Raw genomic sequence first — 26,895 nt, 5'->3', positions numbered from 1 at the left:
GCAGCCTCTGTAAGGGGCGAGAAGTAAAGAGGACAAACACGTCCCCCTGTCCCCACCCCGAGAAGTTCACTGTCCAGTAGGGGAAACAAAACTACAAAAGGCTGTGATAAAAGATGAGTACGTCAAAGGGAGGTTCTGTGCAGAGGGGACAGCATGTGCAAAGGCCGGGAGCTTACAAACGGGAGGGGCAGTAAAAACTGTCCCTGAGAGTCAGAGGCCCAGGCAGGCAAAGCCCACGGCAAAATATTCATTGTTCATGAGGCTATTTCTGCAAATTTTGTGTAAGTTGAAACTTTCCAGAATAAAAGGTTAGAGGGGTGCCTGGGTGGTTTAGTCCGTTGAGCGTCTGTCTTGGGCTCAGGTCATGATCCTGGGATCCTGGGATTGAGCCCCGCCTCAGGCTCCCTGCTCGGGGCGGGGGGGGGGGGGTGCTACTTCTCCCTCTGTGCCCCCCTCCCACTTGTGATCTCTCTCTCAAATAAATAAATAAATAAATAAATAAATAAATAAATAAAATCTTTTTTAAAAAAAGGAAGAAAAATCTGGAAAAAGAGAAAGACATCATGGCCTTGTGGAAGTGGTGTTGTAAGTATTAAAAACAGTTTCAAAGCCTAGACTCGAGTGGAGTCCCTACCAGAAGGCGTGAAGGGCTGAGCCAGGCCAACTCCACGACCTCAAGATGCGTTCGCCTCTCAGCCAGTCGTCGAGTGGCCTCGTCACAGTGAAGCCCCCCGGGGCCGCCCACTCTCAGCAGCCTGTGGGTGGCCCATCTCTGGAATGGCTTCTGTGCTCAGTCATACAAGAGGTCCCAACCACCAATTCCAGCAAAGGACACATCTCATTATGTTGTTTTCACTCAAGCTTTCCAATCCAGATGACCAGATAACAACTTTTCTAGAGAATTGTTGGGTGGAGATGGGGGGGGAGGGGGCTTTTTCCTTTTATTTTGTGAGCTTGTTTAAGGAATGACCAGGGGGGATCCCTGGGTGGCGCAGCGGTTTGGCGCCTGCCTTTGGCCCAGGGCGCGATCCTGGAGACCCGGGATCGAATCCCACGTCAGGCTCCCGGTGCATGGAGCCTGCTTCTCCCTCTGCCTGTATCTCTGCCTCTCTCTCTCTCTCTCTGTGACTATCATAAATAAATAAAAATTAAAAAAAAAAAAGTAAAAAAAAAAAAAAAAAAAAAAAAAGGAATGACCAGGGGATGCTTCTGTAATTGAGAAACCAAAGCTTGATCTTGGAAGCAAGACGTGCTTGGATTCACATCCAGGCTTCCCTTACTAAGCTGTGTGACTGCGGGCAAATGACGTAGCCTTTCGGGGCGTCTGTGACAGCCTCATCTGTCACACTGCCTGCCCGACGTTGGTTATTAAACATTAAATGCAGAAACTCTGCGGTGTCAGGAGTGAAATAGGACTTGGGGTTGCCTACTCTTTTCGTCTTTAAAAATGTTAGATTTTTATCTTCATTTTCCTCTTTTATCCCCTTCGATTTCTTTTTCTTCTTCACCCTCCTTGCCCTCTTTGTCTCCTTTTTCATTTTAACAATCTTGCCCTCAAACAAAACGGAAACCAATGTGTGAAAGTCTCAGCCGTAATACTACCTTTGCCACCCAGAGGTGATACTTGAACTGGAAGTCCCTGAGAAAGGAGTTGTGTTGATATTTGGTTGGGGGGGAGGGTACAGATATAAAAATCTGACTTCTATTAATTAAACCTTACATTAAAAGATCTGTAAGCAAAATACATGGGCACCTCCATCTTTTGATTGCCACAATGGGTAGGAGGTGTTATTGAATCAATGGCCATTGATTTCGCTCTACTCTATTTGAGCTCTACCCTATTTTTACTATGGAAAAACACCAAATAGGTCTTTTTTTTTTCTTAAATTAGCATTATGTTCAGGCAGATCCTGAACATTCCTCAGTGGGTGAAGGGTTTGACACTCATTTTTGCAAACATGTTTAATTCAGATAAGATTGATACAGAGAAAATGAGGCCTCTAGGTTGCCCCATGTCGTTTGGGCCCTTAGAAAGTGAACACCGGGGGCGCCAGGGTGGCTCAGATGGTTAAGCATCTGCCTTCAGCTCAGGTCATGATCTCCCTTGCAAACCCCCCCTGGGCAGGTGGAGACATCACCGGATCAGGGGAGGTCCCCTGACCAAAATGGGCCCATCCAGCGGCTGACTGGGTGGCCCACAACACAGCTCTCCCGAGGAGCAAGCTATTAGTTAATCAGACTAGCTCTCTGGACAGAGACAGACAGACAGACAGACAGAGACAAAACAGAGCTACATTGTGTCCTGGTAGCTTTCCCGGAAAGGGCTTGAATACCCTCCCCATCCTGAGGGGAGCCCCGACGGTTCCCCATTGCTCCCCATCCTTACACTGGCCCCGGGCTGCCTACACAGCTCAGAGGGCACAAGGCAGAGGCAAAGGTGCACAGTGAGCAGGTTTCCTCCCCAACCCTTTGGCTTTGCATCTTTGCGTTCAGATGTCTACATTTTAAAATTCCTTTTTGTGGTTGTATATTTCTAGGTGCCTTCCTGAACTTATGTTGCTTTCGCGGGGCCAATCCACCCGAATATCCAGAATGTTCTCCCCATCTCAAGACCGTAACTTAATCACACCTGCAAAACCTTCCCCCCGCCCCCCCCCCCCCCCATATGTGGTGGCATTTGCAAGTTCCAGGGATTAGGACTTGGACATCTTCTGGTGAAGGGGCAGGGGGTGAGGGGCGCTGAGGGGAGTGTCCCAATCAGCTGTGATTCTCTGCCTCCACCTCCCATTTGCACCAGAGCTGTATCCTCCTTCTCTCCAACCTTCCCTAACAGCAAACACGTCCACTTTCCCGCCCAGCCCGGCTCCCCTCTGACTCCCTATCTCTGTGACAGACACATCATTTTCTCCATGACCCCACTAGGAGCTGTCTGTGACCCCTCCAGCTCCTTCCCTACCCTGACCCCACCCCACCCCACCCACACTTTGTATTAGTCACAGATGGCAGGATCACGAAGGGAAACTTCCCATTGAATACTTTAGGTTCGCAGAGACAGAGCAGAGCCTGAGAGGGAGGTGGTGACTTGGCCATGTCACGTGGTGATTTAATGGCAAGGCCAGAGGAGAGCTCAGGGCCCCCAGAACCACCTACGCTGGCTGCCCATCCTGGTAAAAGTCCTCTTGAGAATGGTGCTCCCCATCCTTCCTCTCCAGCCCTGCTCTCACCCCCTCTCCGAGGGGTACTGCAGAGGCCACCTGGGACCTCCCCATCCGGCCTCCCCATTGGCCAGTCGCCCCAGCTTCTGTTCCCTGCTTTTGCCTGACTTGGGTCACCCCCGTGGAAGTAGTTTCAGCATCTCCCTGTGACACAGAAGCCAAGTCCAACGAGTCAACAAACATTTATCGAGTGTCTATGATGAGCTGGCTGCCTGGGTGTGTGGGGGGCTTGGGGGGGAGCAGAGAGGATCCATGATGAACCAGCCCCAGGCCTGGCCTTTGATCACAGTGTGGGCCATGGGCTGCCTCGGCCCAAGCATTCACCTGTGTCACCTGCCTCTCCGGCCTTGCCTCCCCGGGCCCCCCGTTGCCCCCAAGCTGCCCACCTCTGCAGCTGGAGTACCTGTGCTCCTGCTTCTGCAAGGTCAGGGGCTGGCCCCCCATGTGCAGAATGCCTGGTCCCCTCCTTCCCCGGCAATGCGGGTGGGGTCTTCAAAGCCACCGCCAGGCCTTGCCCATGAAGCCCGCCCTGCACTCCGGTCCAGAGCCCTGGATCGACCCCCATCACCAGAATGTGGTTCCCTCCTTCCCGTCCTGCCTCAGAGCAGTTTTCTGCGTCCATCCCCGCTCCACTCCACCTGCCTCTTGTGGTTTCTGCTACCGCCTGGCAGGTGCAGGGGTGGGGGCGCCACAGTGGTCTGTCCAGCAGAGGCACCCCTGACTTGGTGGCCCCAAAGCCCCCTATCTCTGAATGCTGTGCAAGGGCTGAGAAACCCCCAGGGGTGCCTGTCACCCATTCCCACCCCAGAGACTGGAAAGCTGGGGTCCTCGGGGGAACTCCTGTTCGGTCCCCGGTAGTAGGCGCTCCTGCCTGTGGTTAAACTGAGCCCACCCTCTCTTTTGACCCTGAGAAACCCAACCAGCCTGAAGGCGCAGATTCTTGACATTTCTACGGGCCTTTTACCCAGTTCCTGTGACTGGGGGGCTTCATTACCTATCACTGTATAACAGATGACCCCCCCAAAAAAAAACTCAGCGGCTTGAAACACCAGAGATGCAATTTGCATCTGTGGGTTGAGGATCTCAGCAGAGCTCAGGGGGGCGGCTGGTCTCCGTCTGGGTGGGACATCCCAGATGAGCCTCCACCACCCGTTGGGTGTCTCCCCTGGCTTGGCTCCCAAGTCGGGGGTGGCGGGATCAGGGGTAGCAGGGGCACACATCAGGCCCAGACCTCAGCTCTCCTTCGCAGACACTCGGGGCCTGTCCCTCACCGTGAGGCCTCTCCGATAGGGGAGGCAGACTAGTTTCCCCCGTAACGCAGGGAACTCAAGAGCAGAATCCGAATCCACCCAGCTTTCCTTTTCTTTTTTTAAAATGAAAGACACAGAGAGAGAGGCAGAGACATAGGCAGAGGGAGAAGCAAGCTCCCCTTAGGAGCCTGATGTGGGACTCGATCCTGGATCCCCGGGATCATGCCCTGGGCCGAAGGCAGACGCTCAACCTCTGAGCCACCCGGCGTCCCTCCACCCAACTTTCATAAGGCATAAGCCTAGAGCTGCTGAGGTGTCACCTCTGTCACATTCCATGTCTTAAGCAATCCAGACTCAAGGATGAATAACATCAATGCCAGGAGGGCATGAGTGCCAGGAGGTATGAAATCCAGGGATGGGGCTCACAGTGGCCACCACTGTGACAACCTCCTCTCCATGTCCTACCTTTCCAGGGGGAGTCTAATTCTTGGAGGCATGGAGGGGCGGCTTCAGCCCTCAGCACCCCTCCTAAGGGCTGGCTCCTAGGAGTTGCTTCACCTATGTTCATTTACTTGAGAGAAGAGTAGGAGAGCCATATGGTGCCATCTGAGTGGGCTTGTCATACCTCAAGCCCCTTTGTCACCAAGAGCTTTCCTTTGAATCGGTTGAAGGGAAAGGAAGTGTAGCATTTTGGGCCACCTTCTTATACAGATGAGAAAACTGAGTCTCATTTGAGTTATTAGCTTATACATTTGCTAAAGGCCATATAAAAAAAGTAGCAGGTGAGACTAGACACCCCAGGACTTCTTTTTTACTGAAAAGTAGGGAAATAGGGGCGCCTGGCCGGCTCAGTTGGTGAAGCCTGTGACTCTTGATCTCGGAGTCAGAAATTCGAGCTCCACATCGGGTGAAGAGCTTGCTTGAAAAGGAAGAAAAAAAGAAAGGGAGAGAGAGAGAGAGAGAAAAAGAAAGAAAGAAAGAAATAGAAAGAAAGAAGGAAAGAAAGAAAGAAAAAGAAAATTAGAGAAATAAATTTACTTTTCAGAAACTCCTTCCCCAGCCAACTTCTCCAGACTGTATCTAGTCTATAAAACAGAAGATATCCATGCTTTCTTCCACAGGCCACCTTCACCCAGATACTCACTGTTATGCTTGGATATACCTGATTATTTCTCATGCCCTTTGCTGGAGCCCAAAAACGAGTTATATGGTGGCAGCGACTATCTGGGAAGGCAACTCACTCCAGATGTGATAAAACCAGTTCCCTGGAGGACTGGATAACCCCCCACCTTATCTCCCAAGAGAATATTTGGAAACATTTCCATATTTGAAAACTGTACTTGAAAAAAGTTTTGGTGACTCTGGGTGCTTTTTTCTGGCTCATTTTCTGTTTGCTCGTTTCTTTCTTCTAACTTATTTTTCCAACCTTAGCCTCTTCTTTGCCTCTTGCCGTCTTCTACACTCTGCCTGAAGGAAGTCACCAGATACGCCTCATCATCTCTCTATATTTTCCTTGTGTTCAAGTCATTATCTCCACTGAACATGCCAGACCACGCTGTCTCCACCTGGTGATTTTTTTTTTTTTAATATGCATGCAGATACCACCCCTGCAAAGGGGCCTTTCTTCATCCAGTTCCCTCCAAGCAAATGTGATCTCCCTCTCCTCTGAGCTTGGAACACCTGGGGGACCTTCTGTGTGGATCACCTTTGGGGCCCCTGGAGGGGGTCACTTGCACATTCTACACTGTAAGCTCCTGAGGGCAGGGCTTGTGATTTACCAGACTTTACTCTCTCTGAGTCACCCAGCACTGTGCCTTACATGGGGAGGTATTTGCTATTTGTGTGGAATCTGGCTTTGTGCATATAGAATTACCTTTCTTATCTTCCCAGAACTGTGTATAGGTTGTGTGAGCGAGCAAGGAGGTCACCCCCACCTCCAAGAATTTGGAGATAGGAAACAAAAGATTTCCCTTGGAGATAGAGTTGCCAGATTTAGCAAATGGAAATACAGGATGCCCAGTTAATTAGAGTTTCAGAGAAACAACGAATAATTTTTTTAGAATAAGTATGCCCGATGCAATACTTGGGACATGCCTAGACCAAAAAATTATTCGTTGTTTCTCTGAAATGCAAATAACTGGGAAACCTGCATTATATCTGGCAATCTCACTTTGAGAGTTAAACCGCAAAGCTAACACATCTGGAGGAGAATAAAGAAAGGTAAAGTCACCTTCGGAAGTCAGAATGGGTCCTTCAGCCAGGCTTGATTGCAATTGGAGAATATGAGGAAAGCATATTTACAGAAACACTTGAAACCTCCTATTGTGACAGATCTTACGAATGTGCCAGTCAGGAAGGCGGTTGGCCAACGATGGAAAATGGAAAGGTGCTCTGACCTCATTGCGGGGACAGACTTACCAGGCCTTTGAGTGGCCACTGGGGTCACCCCAAAGTCCCCACATTTACCAGGAAAACTTGTTAGAATCTGGTGTCCCATTGCCTCCTGGGACTGCATGTGCTGATCTGGGACTATGTGGATTTAGCAGGGTGACAGTTAAAAGGCATTGGGATTTTTCTTTAAAAAAATTTTTTTTTGAATTTTATTCATTTGAGAGAAAGAGAGAGCACGTGTGGTGGAGCATGAACAGTGGGGAGCGTCAGAAGGAGAGAGAGAAGCAGACTCCCCTCTGAACAGGGAACCTAAGGTGAGGCTCCGTCCCAGGACCCCGAGATCATGACCTGAGCCCAAGGCAGGTGCTTAACCACTGAGCCCCCAAGATGCCCCGGTTTTGGGGTTTTTCTACACCATTTTCTCTGTGCTGCTGGATCACCCCCAGGTGACACCCAGTGTCAGTAAATTGTGTACTTTCAGTTACCACATTCTGTTCTGCTGGCTGTTTACCACAACAAATGGTAGAAAGTCATTTCTTCAGGCTTGAAGTATGAGATCATATTAAGGGAGCACCTGGGTGGCTCAGCGGTTGAGCATCTGCCTCCAGTCTGGGGTGTAATCCTGGGGTCACGAGATCGAGTCCCGCATCGGGCTCCCTGCATGGAGCCTGCTTCTCCCTCTGCCTGTGTCTCTGCCTCTCTCTCTGTGTGTCTCTCATGAATAAATAAATAAAATCTTTTTTTTTTAAAAAAAAGATCATATTAAGTAGCATTTACTAAGTGCTTCCTATTATAGCTTACACAATCCTTATAACAACTCCATCCCAGTTTCAGAGATACAGAAACAGACCTAGAGAGATGTCGTGACAACCCGTCCCAGGTCACACACTCAGTAAGTGGCACAGCTGGGACTCAAACCCATGGCTTCTTCCCATTATTGACATTTCGGCAAGCATCTTTCTTCACACACACACACGCGCACACAGACACACACACACGCACTATGTTTTTATATAAATAGGCTCAAGTTATATACACTGGAAACTTTTTAAACCTTTTTTTTTTAATTCAGCAAGGTTTGGGAAACATCCTTCCATGGCCCCCAACTGCCACACCATAGTATCACGCATAGGAGAGCTCTCAATGTTAATAAATCCTTTGACAACTCAAAGAACAAACTCAGGAAGACTCCAGATATGAAATCCAATGATGAAGGAGTAAGAAATATTCACCCTTGAAAGAAATATCCTCACGCCCTCTCACATGGAAGGCCATCAATAAAAGTCTCATTAGTTTCAAAGCCACCGGAGAACCACCCACAGCAAGCAGAGTCTTTCCACGTTCTGTGTTTTATGGGAGGACACTGAAGTTATTTGAATTTCCATTTAAAAGGCTTTACCCAGATCACGAGGCTGGATCCTGAATCAATGGAGGTGTGGCTGTCAAGCCAGAGACTCTTTTTTTTTTTTTTTTTTTTTAAGGATTTTATTTATTTATTCATGAGACACACAGAAAAAGAGGCAGAGACACAGGCCGAGGGAGAAGCAGGGACACAGGCCCAGGGAGAAGCAGGGACACAGGCCCAGGGAGAAGCAGGCTCCCTGTGGGGAGCCTGATGCAGGACTGGATCCCAGGACCCTGGATCACGACCTGAGCCAAAGACAGATGCTCAACCACTGACCCACCCAGGCGCCCCAAACCAGAGACTCTTAATAGGAGGAAAGAGAAGGGTCTGTAAGGAAGCACGATGGGGAGACCCTGGCCAGTTCTTTTACACCTGCTGTTTCAGAAGCCGGTCACTGTCGGGACTGTAAATTAACCCCTGGCTGGAAATGGTTATGAAATCACTGCTTTCTTACTTTCCATCGTACATGTCTCCAAACCCCTCCCAGGAGAGTTCCTGGCCTACAGAGTTAAACCACCCCAGTGACTCACGCCAACGGGCTGTTTTGTCAGAGTGCGTTTCCATAATTAGAACTTGTGACTGACAAGTCCAACCACGAGGATATATCACAAGGACTTGTCGTGAGTGCCGATTTCTTAGCAAAAAATGACCTGCTAAAATGTCAGGGCTTTGCGTTTTTGCCTTTGGGGTTTTGCTACGCTGTTAGTAATGTGGTCAGCTTCTTGTGATAATAACCAGTTGTCAGGGGGCTTTCCCAAGTCTTGTTTCATCATCTCAGCCGCCCTATGGGGTAGAGATTCTTACTGTCCCATTTTGTGGATAAAAATACTGAGGCTCGAGCTGCTGAAGTCTTTTGTCCAAGAGGGGCGCGCAGTGGTGTCTCAACTTGAGCCCAAGTCCACTGATCGTGGATTCTAGATTCTCTGCTCCTGGTGCACAGGGCTGAGCTTCCAGGATATTATGAAGTAGTTTGGTTTAATCCTCATGATCTCTACGGAACCTCCCCGCCAACAACCAGGGTTGTCAGCCTGTACCTCATTCACTCGGGGCCCCCGGTGCCTGCTTGGCTGACCCAGGCCACCGGGCAGCCCAGAGAGAGCAGTGACCCAGAAGGGCAGGGAGGAGAGTTTCCAGGCAGGAATGCTCTGTGGTGTCAGATGCCAGGGGTGATACGGCGGATAATGTGCCACACTTTGTTGTGACTTTGTACCTTTGGTACATGCTGTACCCTTTGCCTGGACCATCCTGTACTGGTCAGTCCCTACTCCTTCAAGACTCAGCTTCAAATATTGCTTCTTTCTCCGCAGGTTGGAAATAGCATTATGTTTAAAATATAACACAGCGTCATTATTTTAAAAAGCCAACACAAATAAAATTAAATAAATAAATAAATAAATAGCCAACCCAAGGTAACAAGTTTTTAAACTTTTTTTTTTTTTAAAGGAAACTTTCTTTTTTTTTTTTTTAAATTTTTATTTATTTATGATAGTCACAGAGAGAGAGAGAGAGAGAGAGGCAGAGACACAGGCGGAGGGAGAAGCAGGCTCCATGCACCGGGAGCCTGATATGGGATTCGATCCCGGGTCTCCAGGATCGAGCCCTGAGCCAAAGGCAGGCGCCAAACCGCTGCGCCACCCAGGGATCCCTAAACTTATTTTTGATACACACATTGAATATGTATGTGTGAATTTTATACCTGATGTGTGTCATTTACGTGTTTCTGTATTTGCAAATTTTACATATAAAATATGTACATTTGTATATAAGGATGTAAAATATCCAAGTGGTATCATATTGCATATGGATTTTTTTTTTTTAGATTTTACTTATTTATTTATTCATGAGAGACACACAGAGAGAGGCAGAGACACAGGCAGAGGGAGAAGCAGGCTCCACGCAGGGAGCGCGACGTGGGACTTGATCCCGGGTCTCCAGGATCAGGCCCTGGGCTGAAGGCGGCGCTAAACCGCTGAGCCACCGGGCTGCCCGCGTTTGGATTTTATAACTCTCATTTCCATTCGCCATATAGTGGATACATTTTATATGTGTCAGTAAGTACTGATTTGCATAAGATTTTTTTTCAGAATACTAAAAACAAAAACATAAAACTAGTAAACACTCATAACAGCAAATAAATAATCCTAAAAGACATGAAGAAGAAGGTAAACAGCACAGAAAGCCCTCCTTCTAGAGAGAACCATCGTTAGCATTTTGGCAAACATCACCTGTGCGCACACATACACTCGTGCCGTTTCATAAATAGGCTCAAGTTATCTATTCTGTTTTGGAAACTTTTTAAAGAATTCAGCAGGGTCCTGGCAATATCCTTCCATGTCAATAAATGTAGCACAAGATTAATCTTTTTCATGACTGCATCATATTCTATCGTGAGATTATAATTTTACGTACTTGACTGAGATGCTAATGATGAACGTTCAAGTTCTCAGGATCTTCAACAACATCATGATGAACACCCATGTATATGAAGTATTCTCTCTGGAATAAGAGGAATGGATGGAAAAATCAGTATTACAATTTGGGAGCTTTCCTGTGATTACAGTGATGCTTAAATAACCCATACCACGACAAAGTGTAAAAGTGTAGCCAGGGGCACCTGGATGCCTGTGGTTGAGCATCTGCCTTAGGCTCAGGATGTGATCCGGGGTCCTGGGATCGAGTCCCGCATTGGGATCCCCAAACAGAGCCTGCTTCTCCCTCTGCCTGTGTCTCTGCCTCTCTCTGTGCGTCTCTCATGAATAAATAAATAAAATCTTAAATAAATAAATAAATAAAAGTGCAGCCAGTGGGCAGAAGGACCAGAAGTGACTTGTCCTTCTGTCTACTTTTCTGTCCTTTCCCGTTTTCCTAGGTCTCATGACTGTCTTTCATCACGTCGACTCCAGTAGAAACGTGTGTTCACGTGGCACCCAAGGCCGAGTCTTTGAACCACTCAAGCGTCAGCCCTGGCGGCCTTCTGCCCCTGGTTTCCTTGCACATGCTTGCTTCCATCACTGGGCCTCACTGCCGGAGGGTGGCCGGTCCCTCCACCCTGTCTGTCCATGGGCAGCAGCTGGGCCCCCTGCAGGGCCTGGGGCTCCCGGGGTCGCCCCCTGGGGTGCTCTCCCCACCCCCCGCAGTGACCACGGCCTGGGCCCCTGCAGGTCATGAACTCAGCAGGTGGAGCTTGCAAGGGAGAAGCTGGGGGACACACCAGGGCCTGGAGGCCTTTCCTGCCTGAGCGCACAGAGGGCCTCCCAGAACCTCCAGGCCCGTCTCCCTGGGGTGCTGCCGCCGCCCTGACCTGGCCACAGGGAAGCTGGCTGCTTCTGGGCAGCAGCCGTCCCCTCCCCCAGAAAGGCTAAAGGGACGCCGCAGAGGATGTCTTCAGTATTTCCATAGAGGTCACCGATGGAGTGGGCTGTTTTATGTTTGCTTAGTGCTGAGACACTTCCTCTTTCATTTGTGTCTCATTCAGGCTCCCCCCCCCCCCTCCAGCCTTCTTGGAGCCTGAAAAAGGGGAACGGGAAAGAAAACTGAAAATTTCAGATGTGGCTGCAAGGCTGGAGCCTGTCTCGGGGGGTGCGGGTGGGGGTGGGGTACGGGGGCAGCACCCTGCAGAGGGCCCAGAGGCCCCTCCGCCTGCCTCCCCCCCTCCCCTCATGCTACCCTCTGTAGCTCCCCCACCCCAGGTAACCCTAAATGCTCCCGCTTCTTTTCAGGGCGCAGCGTTCTCAAAGCAAAAACCAAAGTCAGCTTTCATTCCCTTCATTGAGCTGATTGTACTCATTTGCAAGAAAGACAGATATAGGTAACACGAGTGCGTGTGTATGTGTACACACTCGCCCATGCACATGCGTGCACGTGCACACACACACACACTCACACACACTCAGATTGTGGCAGCTTTTGGAAACCCGTCTGAGGCACAGAAAGTAACTTGCCTGACATCAAAGGACTGCAAAGGGGCCACAAACAGCAAAAACCTTAGAGACTGCCTCGAAATTTCTGCATGATTGACGATAAGCATCTATTTGCTCCAGTAAGTTGAAGTAAAACTGTAACATTTTATTTGTTCCGGGAAACAGTAACTGAAGTCGCAAATCATGAATAATAAAAGATAGAAGAATCCTCTTTTCACCTAATGGGCTAAAAAGATCTCTTGCTTTTCTGGCCATTTCTGCTAATGGCCTCCCCCAACGTGGCGCTACCCGAGCTGGCCCTAGATGGGGCTAATCGAGCCTCAGTTCCCAAGCAGGACGTGGTCCAAAAGATCATTTAGAAGTTGGTTGTCTGGAACGCAGAATGCGTTTCCCCTAAAATCTGCTGTTGCCAGGTTCCCCTGGCACCGTGCTGTCCATGTCCAGCTCCTCTAGAACCTGGGCCCTGCGTCCTCAAGGGCAGGCTATGGGCCGGGGCAGAGGGAGAGAGCAAGTCAGCTCTCACTCTCCGGATGTAGCCCCGGCTCAGCACCATTTAAATGGAAGTGAATTTTCTTTTCCATCTTCTTACCTCCTTTGTAGCATCCAGGTCCCAGTACCCAGATCCCCCTGGATCACAGCACCCTCCCCAATCTGCCTTATCTGCTCTGGGCGGCTCTTCTGCTGAGGAACTCTGTGACCCTAAGTGACTTACTTCTTTCCACTTCCTGAGCAGACTTCCATTTCCTCAGAGCAGCTGATATTAGCTAAGGGCTGGAGGAAAAATCAACTGAGCAGACACGAATTCATACTAGCAGGTAAATGACTGAAACCCTCAATGTATTCTCATGTTAAAATGGATTGGTTAGGACACTTGAGAATCATCACAGGGAGTAAGTTAGAGAGGGTGAAAAACAAGGGAGTTAAAGATTTAGAAACTGTACACTTATTAGTGGGACGCTCACCCTGTTTCCAGAACGCTGGCAGTCAGGAAACAATCCCCTCCCCCTTTTGTTATTTTTTTTTTTAATGGTAGGGTCACAGGTTCAGACACTAGGGAATCTCCCCTCAGTGAACCAGCTGGTCGTCTGCCAAATCACCCTTGAGAACCCCCAGTGGATAAGCTGCTTTCATGTACACAAAACCATCAACCAGCTTTGTGTGCCTCATGATGAAAGCTTAACAGATAGCCAAAGATCATCAGATGTTTGTAGAAAGTTCTAACATGAAAGAAAAAGACAAAAACAGAGGAAACTGCAGAACTAAACTTCAGAAGTAGCATAGTTCATATCCAGAGAGAGACAAGAGAAGACATTTTACCCATTAAATGAGAAAAGGTGCAAAATAGTAAGAACAAGAAAGAATGCTTGGCTATTAAATAATAAAATGTTTGGGAAAAAATACCCAAAAGACAGATAGATGAAAGCTGATGAAGACTTCAGAAAATGTCACAAAAAGATAGATGGAAAAATCATGAAGAAAAGATATGAAAATGAGAGGATCCATCTTGAAAGTCCCACATCCAGCAAATATGGAGAGAAGGAAATTTCTCCCAATGAAAATGAAAAGAGACTCATGATTGAAGAGCCCACTGAGCAAGAAAATGTAACGGGGGAAACAAAGGCTCAGACCAGGTCATATCTTTAAAAAACTTATAGAGGTGCTTGGCTGGGTCTGTCAGAAAAGTGTTCCAATCTGGGTCATGAGTTTGAGCCCCATACTGGGTGTAGAGATTACTTAAATATTTTTTTAAAACCTATAAACAATATACTTTAAAAACACAGAGTTTTTCAGGACTGTAAGGATAAAGGGAGGATTCTAAGATCTTCCTGTAAAAAAAAAAAAAGAGGCAGGTAACATACAAAGGATTAGGAATCAAAACGGTTTTATTATTACAAGTCAGAAAAAAAAAGAAACAAACCCTTCCAATGCTGAGGCAGGATGATTTTCAACCTAAAATTCCATACCAGCCCAGGAAAACTCTCAGTCAAGTATGAGGGTAGAATAAAAACATTTTTACATATGCAAGATTTCAAAATACTTATTTCTATGTATATATATATTTTTTTACAAAAGGATCTAAAGCATGTGCTACTACAATCAAAGGAGTAAACCAAGGAAGAGGAAGATAAGAATTCAAGAGACAGGACCTAACAGAGCAGAGTACAGCCGCCGTCCCAGGGAGACCACAGCAGGCCCAGAGAGGACCCGTTCAGGTGGGAACAGGGGATAGAGAGTCGCAGGATGAAGGATCTCAGAAATAACAACAGCAACTGATGTGCTGAGGCTATGTAGAAAATATTGACAAGTGTAACAGAGATGATAAAGCATTTTTTTTTAACAATAAAGAATTAAAGGAGGCCTAAGAAACTTGATAAATGAATCTTTTATAATTAAAAAAAAAACAATCAACAGAAATTAAATGACGATTAACTCCAGGTGAAATAAGAGAAAAGTTATATATACATACACTTTATATGTTATGTATAATTACATATATATATATAACATATATATCTTTTCATTCTAAAAATAAAGCTTAACACACATGGGGTACTAAATTTTTTAAACAAGAAGTATTACTTTGAGATTGTACAGAAATGTGGTATCTTTCTAAAGTTTGGGAGCAACCAGAAAGGTTTTTTTTTAATCCAGAAAGTGAATTTAAGTAGTTCAAATGAAAAGAAAAAAAAAAAAAAACCCTGTTGATGAATACATGAGTTGAATGAAAAGCCAATAGATAACTTTTATGTTCCAGATACCTTGAATGAAAGTCTTTAAGCATCTCACAGTCTAGAAAGGGAGACACTGGGGATCCCTGGGTGGCGCAGTGGTTTGGAGCCTGCCTTTGGCCCAGGGCGTGATCCTGGAGACCTGGGATCGAATCCCACGTCGGGCTCCCGGTGCATGGAGCCTGCTTCTCCCTCTGCCTGTGTCTCTGGCTCTGTCTCTGCCTGTGTCTCTGGCTCTCTCTCTCCTTCTATCTCTCAAGAATAAATAAATAAAATCTTTTAAAAAAAAAAAAAAGAAAGGGAGACACTGAAGAAATGTTACGATCATCGTGATAAGGATGATGACAGTGGTATGCACAAGGCAATGAGCACTGCAGAGGATGGGGTTTTGTGTTGCAAGAGGTGGGGTGAGGGAGGGCTCTAGGAACGGGTGAACACTAAGCTCAACGAAGCCCCTCAGGATGTCAGAAGGCCACGAGATCAAAGGTAAAATGTTCAAAGTAACTCATTTGATCCCCCAAACTGGGGAAGGTCTGTACTAGTATCATCTCTGTTGTACAAACCAGGGAAGAGATGCATAAGGTTAAAAAATGGATGCTGGGGGATCCCTGGGTGGCGCAGCGGTTTGGCACCTGCCTTTGGCCCAGGGCGCGATCCTGGAGACCCAGGATAGAATCCCACGTCGGGCTCCCGGTGCATGGAGCCTGCTTCTCCCTCTGCCTGTGTCTCTGCCTCTCTCTCTCTCTCTCTGTGACTATCATAAATAAATAAAAATTTTTAAAAAATGGATGCTGGCCACATGCTAATGAACAGAGGTGGTTCCAGGATTCAAACCCAGACCATCATCTTAGCTCCTGTGCTACCCTGACTCTTGGGATGTCCGGAGATTTGCATTCAGTCAAAAGGCACAAATACCAAGAAAGCCAAGAAGTATCTCCGATACAGTGAGAGTGGTTGACACTCTCAGTTTAAAACTTTGGGGCCAGGCGGGATATGAACGCGTATTACTGAAGAATGGGTTTGGGTAAGGGCGGACATCCGCACGGAGGTCAAAGGATGATGTGGGACATTTTAAGGTCCAGGGAGCGTAAACAAATGAGAGACCGAGGTGATCACTGGAGCTGAAAAGGTCAAATATTTATGAAGTTACAGTCCCCTAAGGAGAGATGACAAGGGATTAAGGGTGAAGATAACCTTCAGACAGGGTTGAAGTCATCCAGAAAAACGCATGTGTCCTTCCTGGAGCGCGGCAAGGACGATTAGGATGAAGAGAAACCAGCCGGGGACCCCCGGGGAGCTCAGTGGTTAGGCACCTGCCTTCGGCCCAGGGCCTGACCTGGAGCCCCGGGATCGAGTCCCGCGTCGGGCCCCCTGCATGGGGCCTGCTTCTCCCTCTGCCTGTGTCTCTGCCTCTCTCTCTCTCTCTCTCTCTGTGTCTCAGGAAGAAATGAATAAATTCTTTAAAAAAGAGAGGAAAAAGAAACCCCAGCCTATGGAAAAACGGCCTGGCCTGGACTTCAAAAGAACAGAAGTTGCTTGGTCGTCCTGAGCCAAAGGCTTGGAAATGAAGACCAGGGCTCAGGCGGGTGTTTGGGTGAAGGCTGGGAGGGAGGAAGCGATGACCAGGGAGGAAAGCTGAGGTCCCTTCAGGCGAGGTCCTGGGAAGAGAACTGTGGGGAAAGGCACCTGGACCTGGGTTCCTGGGGGGGGGGGGGGGGGCCCTTTGTAGGTAGCTGCTGGGGCAGATGGAGAACGGGGTGGGCCTGGGTGAGAATGCGCCGAGCGGGGCACGAAGGGGCTGTGGAGGGCGCGAGCAGGGGTCGGGGCCGGCTCCTTCCTCCAGGCCCAGCGGTTGCCCGGCCCTCCCAGGGCCACCCAGGGGCTCGGTCCTCCGCGGCACCGGCGCCTCGGCCTTATCAGCGCGAGCGAGGCAGCCGGGGACGCCCCCCCTCCCCCGCGCTCCACGGTTGCCGCCGCGCCCAGGCCGCTGCAGGCGCGGAGGGGAAAGCCCGGCGAGGACGGCAGGCGGGGCTCACCCTGCGGCCGCCGCTGACTTATTTCGGACGCGGCCGCTCGCGTGAGTCACGCCCAGGGCGCCCCGCAGGCCCGCGGGCCCCGGCGCACACCTGCGCGAGCAGGCAAACCCGACGGAGAGCCGCGGCCGCGAGACCCGGCCTCCCGCTGCGCGCCCCGCCCCTGCGGCTGCCCCCGGACCCGGCGCGGGAGCAGCGCGCCCCGCGGGGACCGACTCCGGCGAACCGCGGACCCGCTCGCGGATCCCCGGACGGCGCCCGCCGCACTCGGCAGCGAGGCGCGAGGGGGCGCGGCGTGTGACGTGGGGGCGTGGCGCGCGACGTGGGGGCGTGGCGTGCGGCGAGGGGCGTGGCGTGCGGCGAGGGGGCGTGGCACGGGCGCTGTGCGCGCGCGACGGAGCGGTGCGTGGCGCGATGGGGCGTGGCGTTGCGGGGTGCGGGGCGCGGCGCGGCGCAGGGGCGGCTGCGGGGGGCCGGCGGTGTCCTGGCCTGGGGGTGAGGGCCGTGCGGGTGGAGCCGCCCGCCGTGGGGGCTTGGTCGTGGGAGGAGGGGGGACGGTCGCGGTCGGCGGGGGAGGGACGATGTGGGCGGGGCGGCGGCGGCGGCGGCGGAAGCAGGGGAGGACGGCGGGGGCGGGGGCGGGGGCGTCTCCGGGGAGTCAGGCCCTCCGAGGAGGCTTCCTCTGGGCGGAAAGACCAAGGAGACTCCCCGGGGGATCCCCCCTCTTCACCCCGACCGGGGACCGGCTCGCGGTTGCACGGGCCCCGGCCCATGGTGCGGTTGCTATAGCAACCAGCGGGGGTGACCGAGTGGTCCAGGTGGGCCCAGGATGTGCTGGTTTTAGCGCCGACAGCACTGCAGACCCCCCAGCGCATTTACACGATCCTGTTGTGCCCCCCGCGGTTCCGCCCAGGGACCCGGGCCCGGCGGAAGGCCGACCTTTCACATTAACACAGCCTTTCTAATGACCGTAGGGTGAAGGCGCCCGGCACAGCCCCTTCCCGGCCAGGCCCAGGCATGCCCGTCCCTGCAAGGCAGACACCTCGATGGGACCCTACCTCCCTACAGGTAGGTGTAGCACGCGGGAGGGCACGTTTAGCTGGGGATTTTGTCCTGTGGGAGAAGTGAACTTTCGGCCCAGGTGTGGAGCAGTGAGGACGATCCTATGCACATGTCAGAGCTTTGAGCATAGTGACCTCCGTCTGGGAATTCGGTGCATGCTCCGGAACCCCTAAGGTTCTGATGTCCAGCCAGAACACATGTTAGCTTAAAGTTTCCCATCAATTCTCAAACATTAAACAGGGGAGGGGGGAGGGAGATCTGGATGAGTAGGAAATAGGATAGGCTCCAGTGAAGTCCAAATTTTATTATTTTTTTTCCTTTTCTAAATCAAAAAGCCTCGCGGTGGAACAGCTGTTTGACGCATTCAGAAGAAAGGATGACAGCCCTACAGAGGAACATGATGTGAATGGAAGAGACCTGTCATTGTGAGTCTGGCTTTTGATTAGTCACCTGATGTCTTCCCCTCCGGGTGACATGGCTTTGAGGCAATGCACTTCAGTGGCTGAGGTCTGTTACCAGCCTGCAGTTAAATTACAGAAATGGCAGGACTTACATCAGTTCTCTTTTTGTGTTGTCTGGAACATCTTTGAGTCACCTTGGAAAAGATGAGTATTTTTCATGTGGCCCTAATGACTCCATTCGTAATACTGTTACCCTAAGGACAGAAAAAAATAGGAAATCAGGTCATCCTCTTTCGGTTTTTATAATGGGAGCAGGTTCCATAAGGAGAGGAGGAATGAATTTCATGATTTTTCTTTTCACTTTTTCAGATACCCTTCCCAAGAAATTGATTGGAAATGGCAAAGGAACACAGTTGTTTGGTGTTAAAAAAAAAAAAAAAAAAGGCAATCAGTTTTTTCCTTTTAGGGAGAAATGAGAGATGTATGTGGAGGATAGGTAGATTAAAGTGACTGGAATGGATTTACATGGTGTATTTGATTACTTGTGTTTCCTGGTAGATGCAAACAGTACGGCACTCTGAACAGACTCTAAAAACAGCTCTCATCTCAAAGAACCCAACGCTTGTGTCACAGTATGAGAAGTTAGATGCTGGCGAACGGCGTTTGCTGAACAAAGCCTTCAAGGCAGACAATGATCTCTTTGGACCCATTACCTTGCATTCGGAATCAGATTGGATCATCTCCCATCCTGAGGCTCCCCAAGACTTCGAACAGTTTTTCAGTGATCCTTATAGAAAGGCACCATCTCCGGAGAAACGCAGTATTTATATACAGTGCATTGGTATACACTGTTAACATGACGGATTTGGGTTGGTTTGCGACAGGGCTGTTGCCAGGGATAGCCTGGGCTGCTGATCTCATGCAAGTGGGTAGTTTTTATGATCATTTTTTTGACATTCGTTACCATGTGGAAGTTATGTACCTAAATAGCCCTAAAACAGGACATTTTGTGTCTTTGTAATTCATATTCAGATCAATGAGTGATAAAGGTTTATTGAAAATTTAGCGGTAGTTTGCTTCTCATTTCAGATTTCTAATTATAGACTGAGATGAAGACTGAATGTTTAATCACCTTAAAGTCTGTCTTTACATTTTTTTCCATCTTACAGGATCTCTAGGAAACACCAGGATTATCAGTGACGAATATATTAAATGGCTCAAGGGCTACTGTGAAGCATTTTTCTACGGCTTGACAGTAAAACTCCTAGAACCGGTTCCTGTCTCTGTAACGAGGTGTTCCTTTAGAGTCAATGATAACACACAAAACCTACAAATTCACGCAGGTGAATTAAACAACTTTACAATTTGAATTGAGTAAAGGAGATATTGGATCGATACATGTATGGATATATATATGTCTCATGTATACATTTTTTTCAAATAGGAGACATCCTGAGGTTCCTAAAAAAGAAGAAACCTGGAGATGCCTTCTGTATTGTGGGAATAACCATGATTGATCTTTACCCAAGAGACTCCTGGAATTTTGTCTTTGGACAGGCCTCTTTGACAGATGGTATTCCTTTTTGACATTGTTGGTAGAAATTTCCTCAACCTGAGAATATTTGAAAATGTTGATAAAGGGAAAAAATTCCAACCAATTATAATTTTGATACTTAAGACTATAATAATTCTGGTGCATCATGCTGTGCTCAGGAAGTGTGCTGTGGATGGATTCTGATATTCTGGCTTCATCCCTATGATCTTAAGGCCAATGATAGCTATTTCAGAGAGTCCTTTTGAGATAGTTTACCTAACAGTGAACTGATACATAAGAAGTGTGTGTTTATGGGTGGCATATATATAGGCATTCAGCACAACAGATGGTAAATATCAGTAATTCACTAGCAAGGTGAATTAAAGATATTAAGGATGCTTGAAATATCATTAACATAGGGGCACCCTGGGTGACTCAGTCGGTTAAGTGTGTGACTCTTGGTTTCAGCTCAGGTCATGATCTTAGGGGCATGAGATCAAGTCCCATCGCACTTGGAGAGAATCTGCTGGAGATTCTTTCCCTCCACTGGTCCCTCTGTCCCTCCCCTGACCTGTGCACTGTCTGTCTCTCTCTCCCTCCCCCCCGAATAAATAATTTTTAAAAACCCCCTATCATCAACGTAAGTGAAAATCTTGCTAATTGGTTTTCAGTTGTTTTTGTAGTTCTCTAGTATAGATAAACCATAGACTGATTTACAAGTGTGCAAGCTTCTTATTCTGTGTCTCGTGACATTTTGTTATTTTACTTGAAAAAAATGTCAACTTCAGTTTTCGACTTAGATACAGTAAACTTGGCTCATTAAGAATTCTATATGGTGATACTGAGGGTGGGAAAGGACCTGGAAGCAAATACTATTTTTGCCTAATTGTTTTTCTTTTTTTCTTTCTTTCCACTTCTTTTCTTCCCATCCTTCCATGTTTGCTATAATTTCTCTACCCTCATTCCTTAGGATCTGACAGGTTTGAAAGGGAAAGTCCAATGCAGTAAGGGGAGTGTCATCCATTTCATTCTAGGGGGAGTAGGTACCCAGGATGGTATTTTCGGAGTACCAGTTCATGGACTGTCCAGGTACTACATCGGCCTCGGGGTTGTTGGAGGTGGGCACCTTCTTTAACAAATGTTTCTTTCTACTAGATATCTCCCTTTGTGACACATTCACTAGAGGTGGGAGCCCAGGGCACCACAGAGCCTCTTCTTCCCCCTACTCTTTCATTGGTGACTTCCTTTACGTTCCTACAGTGTTCCCCCCACCCCCACCCTCCACCCCACCATCAACACACTCTTGGATATTCTGGCCACTGCTGTCTTTCTGATTTTTGTAAGAGCCATCTTTCTTTCAGAAATAAAATTTTTATTTATTTTTTATTTTTTTTATTTTTTATTTTTATTTTTTTTATTTATTTTTTAAAGATTTTATTTATTCATTCATGAGAGAGAGGCAGAGACACAGGCAGAGAGAGAAGCAGGTGCCATGCAGGGAGCCCGATGTGGGACTCGATCCTGGGGCTCAACTGCTGAGCCACCCAGGCGTCCCCAGAAATAAAAATTTTAAAATAAAGATTGTATTAGAGAGAGGGAGAACACCAGCTGGGGGGAGGGGCAGAGGCAGAGAGAGAAGCAGACTCCTCGCTGAGCAGGGAACCTGACATGGGGTTCGATCCCAGGACCCTGGGATCATGACTTGAGCCCAAGGCAGATGCCTAACTGAGCCGCCCAGGTGCCCCTATCAGAAGTAAACTTTCATGAGCTAAATTTTTATCTCCCCTTTCATAATTAATCTGACAGTGATGAAACATTAAAGATATATTAAAACAATTTCTCTAGACATTGCTAGCTAAGTTATCTTATTCCTGGTTGAGGAGGTCAGGAGACATTCTCCTAAAATGTTTCTACTGTAAACACCTCCACCCATTTAAAAAGTAAGTTTCTTAAATATTGCATGGCCTAAGAGAAGGTGTAGGCTAGCAGCACTGAAGTGCCATGTAATGAGACAGTATCTTACTACACGTGACTGTACTCTCCAAGGGTACAATAGAGAAACAGTTAATTACTAAAGAAAATAAGCTCCCATTCATAGGATTATTAGAAGGAAAAAATGTTCTTGCTAAAGGTATTGGAGGGATGTATGCCCACATTTGTTTGGCCAGAGCACAGACGAGGTCAGCTGTGACATAAGCAGATTTTGTTTTTTCCTAACTTTCAGAGTGCTCTCTCTCACCCTAAATATCAAATACCAGGCAACACTTCCAAGGGTGGGGTGAGGAGTGTTCTCTGTGGGTCAAGGTGGATCCAACAGACTTACTATGAATTCATTTCTTTAACCCCCCCGCAAAAAAAATGCCATATTACTTTCAAATAACAACTGGAAGAGACATAAATAACAGTGATAATGTAAGCAAGTCACATTCTAAAGCCATGCCCTTTAGAATGCGTTGTGCAGCAAACCCTGTGCTCCGTGTATGCAGGGATGGTTGAAACAAGCGTCAGTATAACAGGAAGTCAGTTAAAAGGGTGTTTATTCTGGTCATCCGACGGCAGCCACACAGCAGAGTCGTGCTCCGAGTGAGGAGTGGGGGAGGGAAGAGGTTGTCTGAAGGCATGGTCTCCCAGCATCAGGGCAGTGGCACGTCGGTTTCCCTCAGCATGGCACCAGGAAGGTGCAGGAACCCTCAGCATAGACCCTGGAGATCTGTTTATTGTGTTCTGAAAGAGTAAAGTCATGGGTGTGTGGTGTGTGTGTCACCACTTCTCCTTGCTCCTCTTAGAGTACTTCATTTGGACTCGGCTTTGAGAAAAAGAGGGGGTAAAAACAATTCTGGAACTTTGAGTTTCTCAATAATTTGATCTCAAGACCATTGGGTTTTACAGGGCAGAGGAGGTTGGATGGCAGAAGAAGATGTGGAGAGGGAAATCTGAGGGCAAAAGCCCTCCTCTGTCGTGGCAAACCTGAAGCGTATTATTGGACCGTGTGAACGCACTAGCACGGATTTGCACCCAATGACTGGACGCCCAAGCGGGCGCTCTTTCTTGGTCTTTCATTCAGAAATCTTACTCCCCTTCTGTTGTTGCTTGTTCCTCCTTTTATAGGTGTGGGGATATTCAGCTTTGCCAGGTATGGCAGTGATTTTTATAGCTCACGCTTTGAAGGCAAAGTGAACAAGCTGCGGAGAGTATCTTCAAGCGACTATTCCGTTTTTGATAACTATTATACTCCTGAAGTGACCAGTGTTTTGCTGCTTCGTTCCTGTAAGGTGAGTCATTTAAAAAAAAAAAAAAAGAAAGAAAAGAAAACCCACCAGAGTATTTTTTAAAGAGCTCTTAATTCCTGCATTGCGTTATCAGCAGTCGTTAAGGTAATATTATACATGAGGTTGTATCATCTATAGGCGTTTGGTGCCTATTGTTTGAAGTTATCAATAAAAATGTAAATGGATGCCTTAATATTGGAATTGACAGTATCTGTGCTGGCTTTCTGTCTGGCTAGTTACATGCAGCCTTGGCTGTACCCACATCCTCGCCACTAGTCTAATTCCAGAAGTCTGGTATGGGTAAGGTAACGGACTCTTCGGAGCTGTGGTGGTCATCTAATAAAGCTCCCCTTGGAGGGCCTCTGCTCTCAGGCAGAAGTCTTGAGAATGGCTTCCTCTTGGGCTCCAGGCTACCTTCTACTGTGGTTAGTTCTAGTCAATCTCCCCAGCCCTTGCTATTTGGAAAGCCTATCTCCTAACTCCCCTCCCTGCCTCAGTAGCCAGAGACACAGGCTTTTCCTGCAGCCAGGAAGTTCTGTTCTCCTAAGTACCCTTGCTTGGGGTTTGAGAGCTACGGTGTGTTCAGAGCGTGTACCCTGCATCAGTATCACCTGGTGTGTTCATTAACATGCTAATAGCCCCCTCCCTTCTAGACCTACTGACTCAGCATCTCTAGGGGAAAGTCCCAGAATCTGAATTGTAACAAGTGTCCCACTGGCCTGGAGCAACAGCTGTCAACCAGGGGTGATTTTTGCCACCCAGGGACTTCTGGCAATATCTAGAGATATTTCTGGTTGTTGCAGTTGGGGCCGGGGTGTTGCTGGTGTCTAGTGGGTAGAGCCTGGGGATGGTGCTGAGCATCTACACTGCACAGGACAGTTGTCCACTCCTCCCCACCCCCCACCGGCCCATGCACAAAGAATGATCACACCCCACATGTCAGGTGTATCAAGGCTGAGAAACCCTGCTCCAGGAGAAGTAATCAAGTATAGGAAGGAAAGCAGTAAGACATTTAGGGAAATGAAGGATTAAGTCTTTGGGCAGGTTGAAGTTTTGGTGATGAATGTAAATTTGTTTCTTGAAAAGCAAGAAAAAGGAGGAAGGTCTAACCCTTTGATGATGGTGGCGCTATAAAGCCTTGATGTGAATGTCTTGCAGACTTTAACCCATGAGATTGGACACATATTTGGACTTCGACACTGCCAGTGGCTTGCATGCCTCATGCAAGGCTCCAACCACCTGGAAGAAGCTGACCGGCGCCCCCTCAACCTTTGCCCTATCTGTTTACGCAAGTTGCAGTGTGCTATTGGCTTCAACATAATAGAAAGATACCAAGTAAATGAGGGGAAGAAAAAGAGGGGGAAGTGGTTATATAAGTAGCAAACTACCATTTTCTATCAGGCCCTTCTCTGGAGCTATAATTTATCGGAGGAAATTAGTGCAAAGATAAGCAGGAAGCTGTGGTTTAAAAAAAAAAAAAAAAAAAAAAAAAAAGAGCAGGCAAAGAAATCTCTTAAACTGCCCTGCCTCTGAGTGCCTTACACTTGTAGTTCAATGAGAAACAGTGGAAGACGTTTCTGTGTTCCCCCTTCGCTGGGGGAGAGAGAACATGACTTGGGAGAACAGGCTAATGTTTTTTTAAAATTTTTATTTATTTATTCATGAGAGAGAGAGAGAGAGGCAGAGGCAGAGACAGGCAGAGGGAGAAGCAGGCTCCATGCAGAGAGCCCGACGTGGGACTCGATCCTGGGTCTCCAGGATCACGCCCTGGGCTGAAGGCGGTGCTAAACCACTGAGCCATCCGGGCTTTTTAAAAAAAAAAAAAAAGATTTTATTTATTTATTCATGAAAGACAGAGAGAGAGAGGCAGAGACACAGGCAGAGAGAGAAGCAGGCTCCATGCAGGGAGCCGGATGTGGGACTTGATCCCAGGACTCCAGGACCACGCCCTGGGCCAAAGGCAGATGCTGAACTGCTGAGCCATTCAGGGATCCCCCAGGCTAATGTTACTTCGTGTGGCAGTTCATTTTTTTTTTAAATCCATAAGTACATGCGGAGATGCTTAATTTTTCCAAATGTGGGACAGAGGTATGCTCTTCACTCAGAGGAAGGGATGGACTACTTCAAGGAGGAAGAGGGAAAGTACCTAATCTCAGTATATGTGTGCCTGTCTGAGTGTCCGCACACCCACAAATAGGTCCGTATCCATCACGACCCTGCTCGAGGGTGTGACTACTCCTGCGGGGATCTTCACATGTACGTGTCTGTCTCCACCTGTGTGCACACTTACTTAGGGACCCACTTTCACATCAGATCCGAAGCACTTTCCCAGTGCCCTGTGGAACATTCGGCATGTTGAGAAAAGCACAGTCCTCCCATCCAGAAAAACCTGAGAGGATTGGCATGTTTCTCTTTAATCTCTTCTGTGTACACTTCTGACCGTCACTTGTAATCATAGTTTGTGTAGTTTTTTTTTTTTTTTTTTTTTTTATTTAGTCATGAGAGACACAGAGAGGCTGAGACACAGGCAGAGGGAGAAGCAGGCTCCCTGCAGGGAGTCCCACGTGGACTCGATCCTGGGTCTCCAGGATCAGGCCCTAGGCTGAAGGCGGCGCTAAACTGCTGAGCCACCCAGGCTGCCCCGTAGTCTTATTCCATATTCACAAACGTCTTTATCAAACGGAACATCTTACTGGGGTAATAGAAGTCACGGAGTTAGATAATGTGATTTAGAAGCCAACATTTTTCTCCGGCCTAAGACTATTTTGCTCTGATTTGTTAACATGCGAATCTGCTTTCTGTTTTTCAAGGCGCTGGTGAGGTGGATTGATGATGAGTCGGCTGACACCCCCGGAGTCAGCACGGAACACAGTTGTGAGGATAATGTGAATTTACCAAAACCTGTGGAAGCCTTTAAGGAATGGAAAGAGTGGATAATAAAATGCCTTGCTGTTGTCCAAAAATAAGGACCTTCACATAGTTATTGAAATAAACACTTGCACATTATGCTTTCATTTGGATGGAGTACTTCATTAGAACAAACTGTTTACTGACTCTGCCCTGTGTCAAGTAACAGAATGGAACTTTCTTCTTCTTTTTTTAAATATTATTTATTTATTCATGAGAGACACACAGAGGCAGAGACACAGATGTGGGGAGAGGCAGGCTCCCTGTAGGGGGCCCAATGTGGGACTTGATCCCAGGACCCCAGGACCACGACCTGAGCTGAAGGCAGATGCTCAACCGCTGAACCACCCAGGTGCCCTAGAATCTTCTTTAAAGCACCCGAACTGGGATGCCTGGGTGGCTCAGCGGTTGAGCATCTGCTTTCAGCTCTGGGCATGATCCTGGGGCTGGGGATCAAGTCCTGCATCAGGCTCCCTGCGAGGAGCCTGCTTCTCCCCATGCCTGTGTCTCTGTCTCTCTCTGTGTCTCTCATGAATAAATAAATAAAATCTTTAAAAAAAAAAGCACCTGAACATAGAAATGAGGCTTATTTTGAGTGCTGAAAACTATAAACACTCTCTCGCCCATCCTAGTAGCCTGGTCTGTTGTAGTGAGCACACCATGTCCATTCTTCAAATATGTTTACGTCTCATAAGAGACCTAGTACTAGCGGATAAGTAACCATTATAAAGATCGCTTTATATGCCGCAAGAAAGGGTTTCCAAGAAACATAATTTCCA

General features: G+C 48.0%; 1 protein-coding gene and 1 long non-coding RNA gene across 5 annotated transcripts; one reads left to right on the top strand and one right to left on the bottom strand.

Annotated features, from left to right (window-relative positions):
- Positions 1 to 5,309: 5,309 nt before the first annotated feature.
- LOC140597702 (uncharacterized) lies at positions 5,310 to 17,229 on the bottom strand. The gene is made up of 3 exons (XR_011999557.1): positions 14,941 to 17,229; positions 10,671 to 10,757; positions 5,310 to 5,380 (listed from the first exon to the last, which is right to left on the bottom strand). It is a non-coding gene; the product is annotated as an uncharacterized lncRNA (long non-coding RNA).
- Positions 17,230 to 17,250: 21 nt separating this feature from the next.
- On the top strand, positions 17,251 to 26,215 carry AMZ2 (archaelysin family metallopeptidase 2). 4 transcript variants are annotated; one of them, XM_072746750.1, is made up of 9 exons: positions 17,251 to 17,345; positions 17,918 to 18,011; positions 18,341 to 18,430; positions 18,965 to 19,247; positions 19,576 to 19,749; positions 19,851 to 19,979; positions 23,049 to 23,212; positions 24,368 to 24,544; positions 26,020 to 26,215. In XM_072746750.1, the coding sequence occupies exons 4-9, from the start codon at positions 18,965 to 18,967 to the stop codon at positions 26,173 to 26,175; spliced, it is 1,083 nt and encodes a 360-aa protein (XP_072602851.1). In that variant the 5' UTR covers positions 17,251 to 17,345; positions 17,918 to 18,011; positions 18,341 to 18,430; the 3' UTR covers positions 26,176 to 26,215. The 4 variants fall into 4 exon arrangements, with proteins under 4 accessions (XP_072602851.1, XP_072602852.1, XP_072602850.1 ...); XM_072746751.1 differs by having other exon boundaries at positions 17,318 to 17,377; XM_072746749.1 differs by lacking the exon at positions 17,251 to 17,345 and adding an exon at positions 17,360 to 17,438.
- The last annotated feature ends 680 nt before the right edge of the window (positions 26,216 to 26,895 follow it).

The sequence above is a fragment of the Vulpes vulpes genome, chromosome 2, assembly GCF_048418805.1.
Source record: "Vulpes vulpes isolate BD-2025 chromosome 2, VulVul3, whole genome shotgun sequence".
Classification (NCBI taxonomy): domain Eukaryota; kingdom Metazoa; phylum Chordata; class Mammalia; order Carnivora; family Canidae; genus Vulpes; species Vulpes vulpes.
This window is presented reverse-complemented; position numbering and strand designations above follow the sequence as displayed.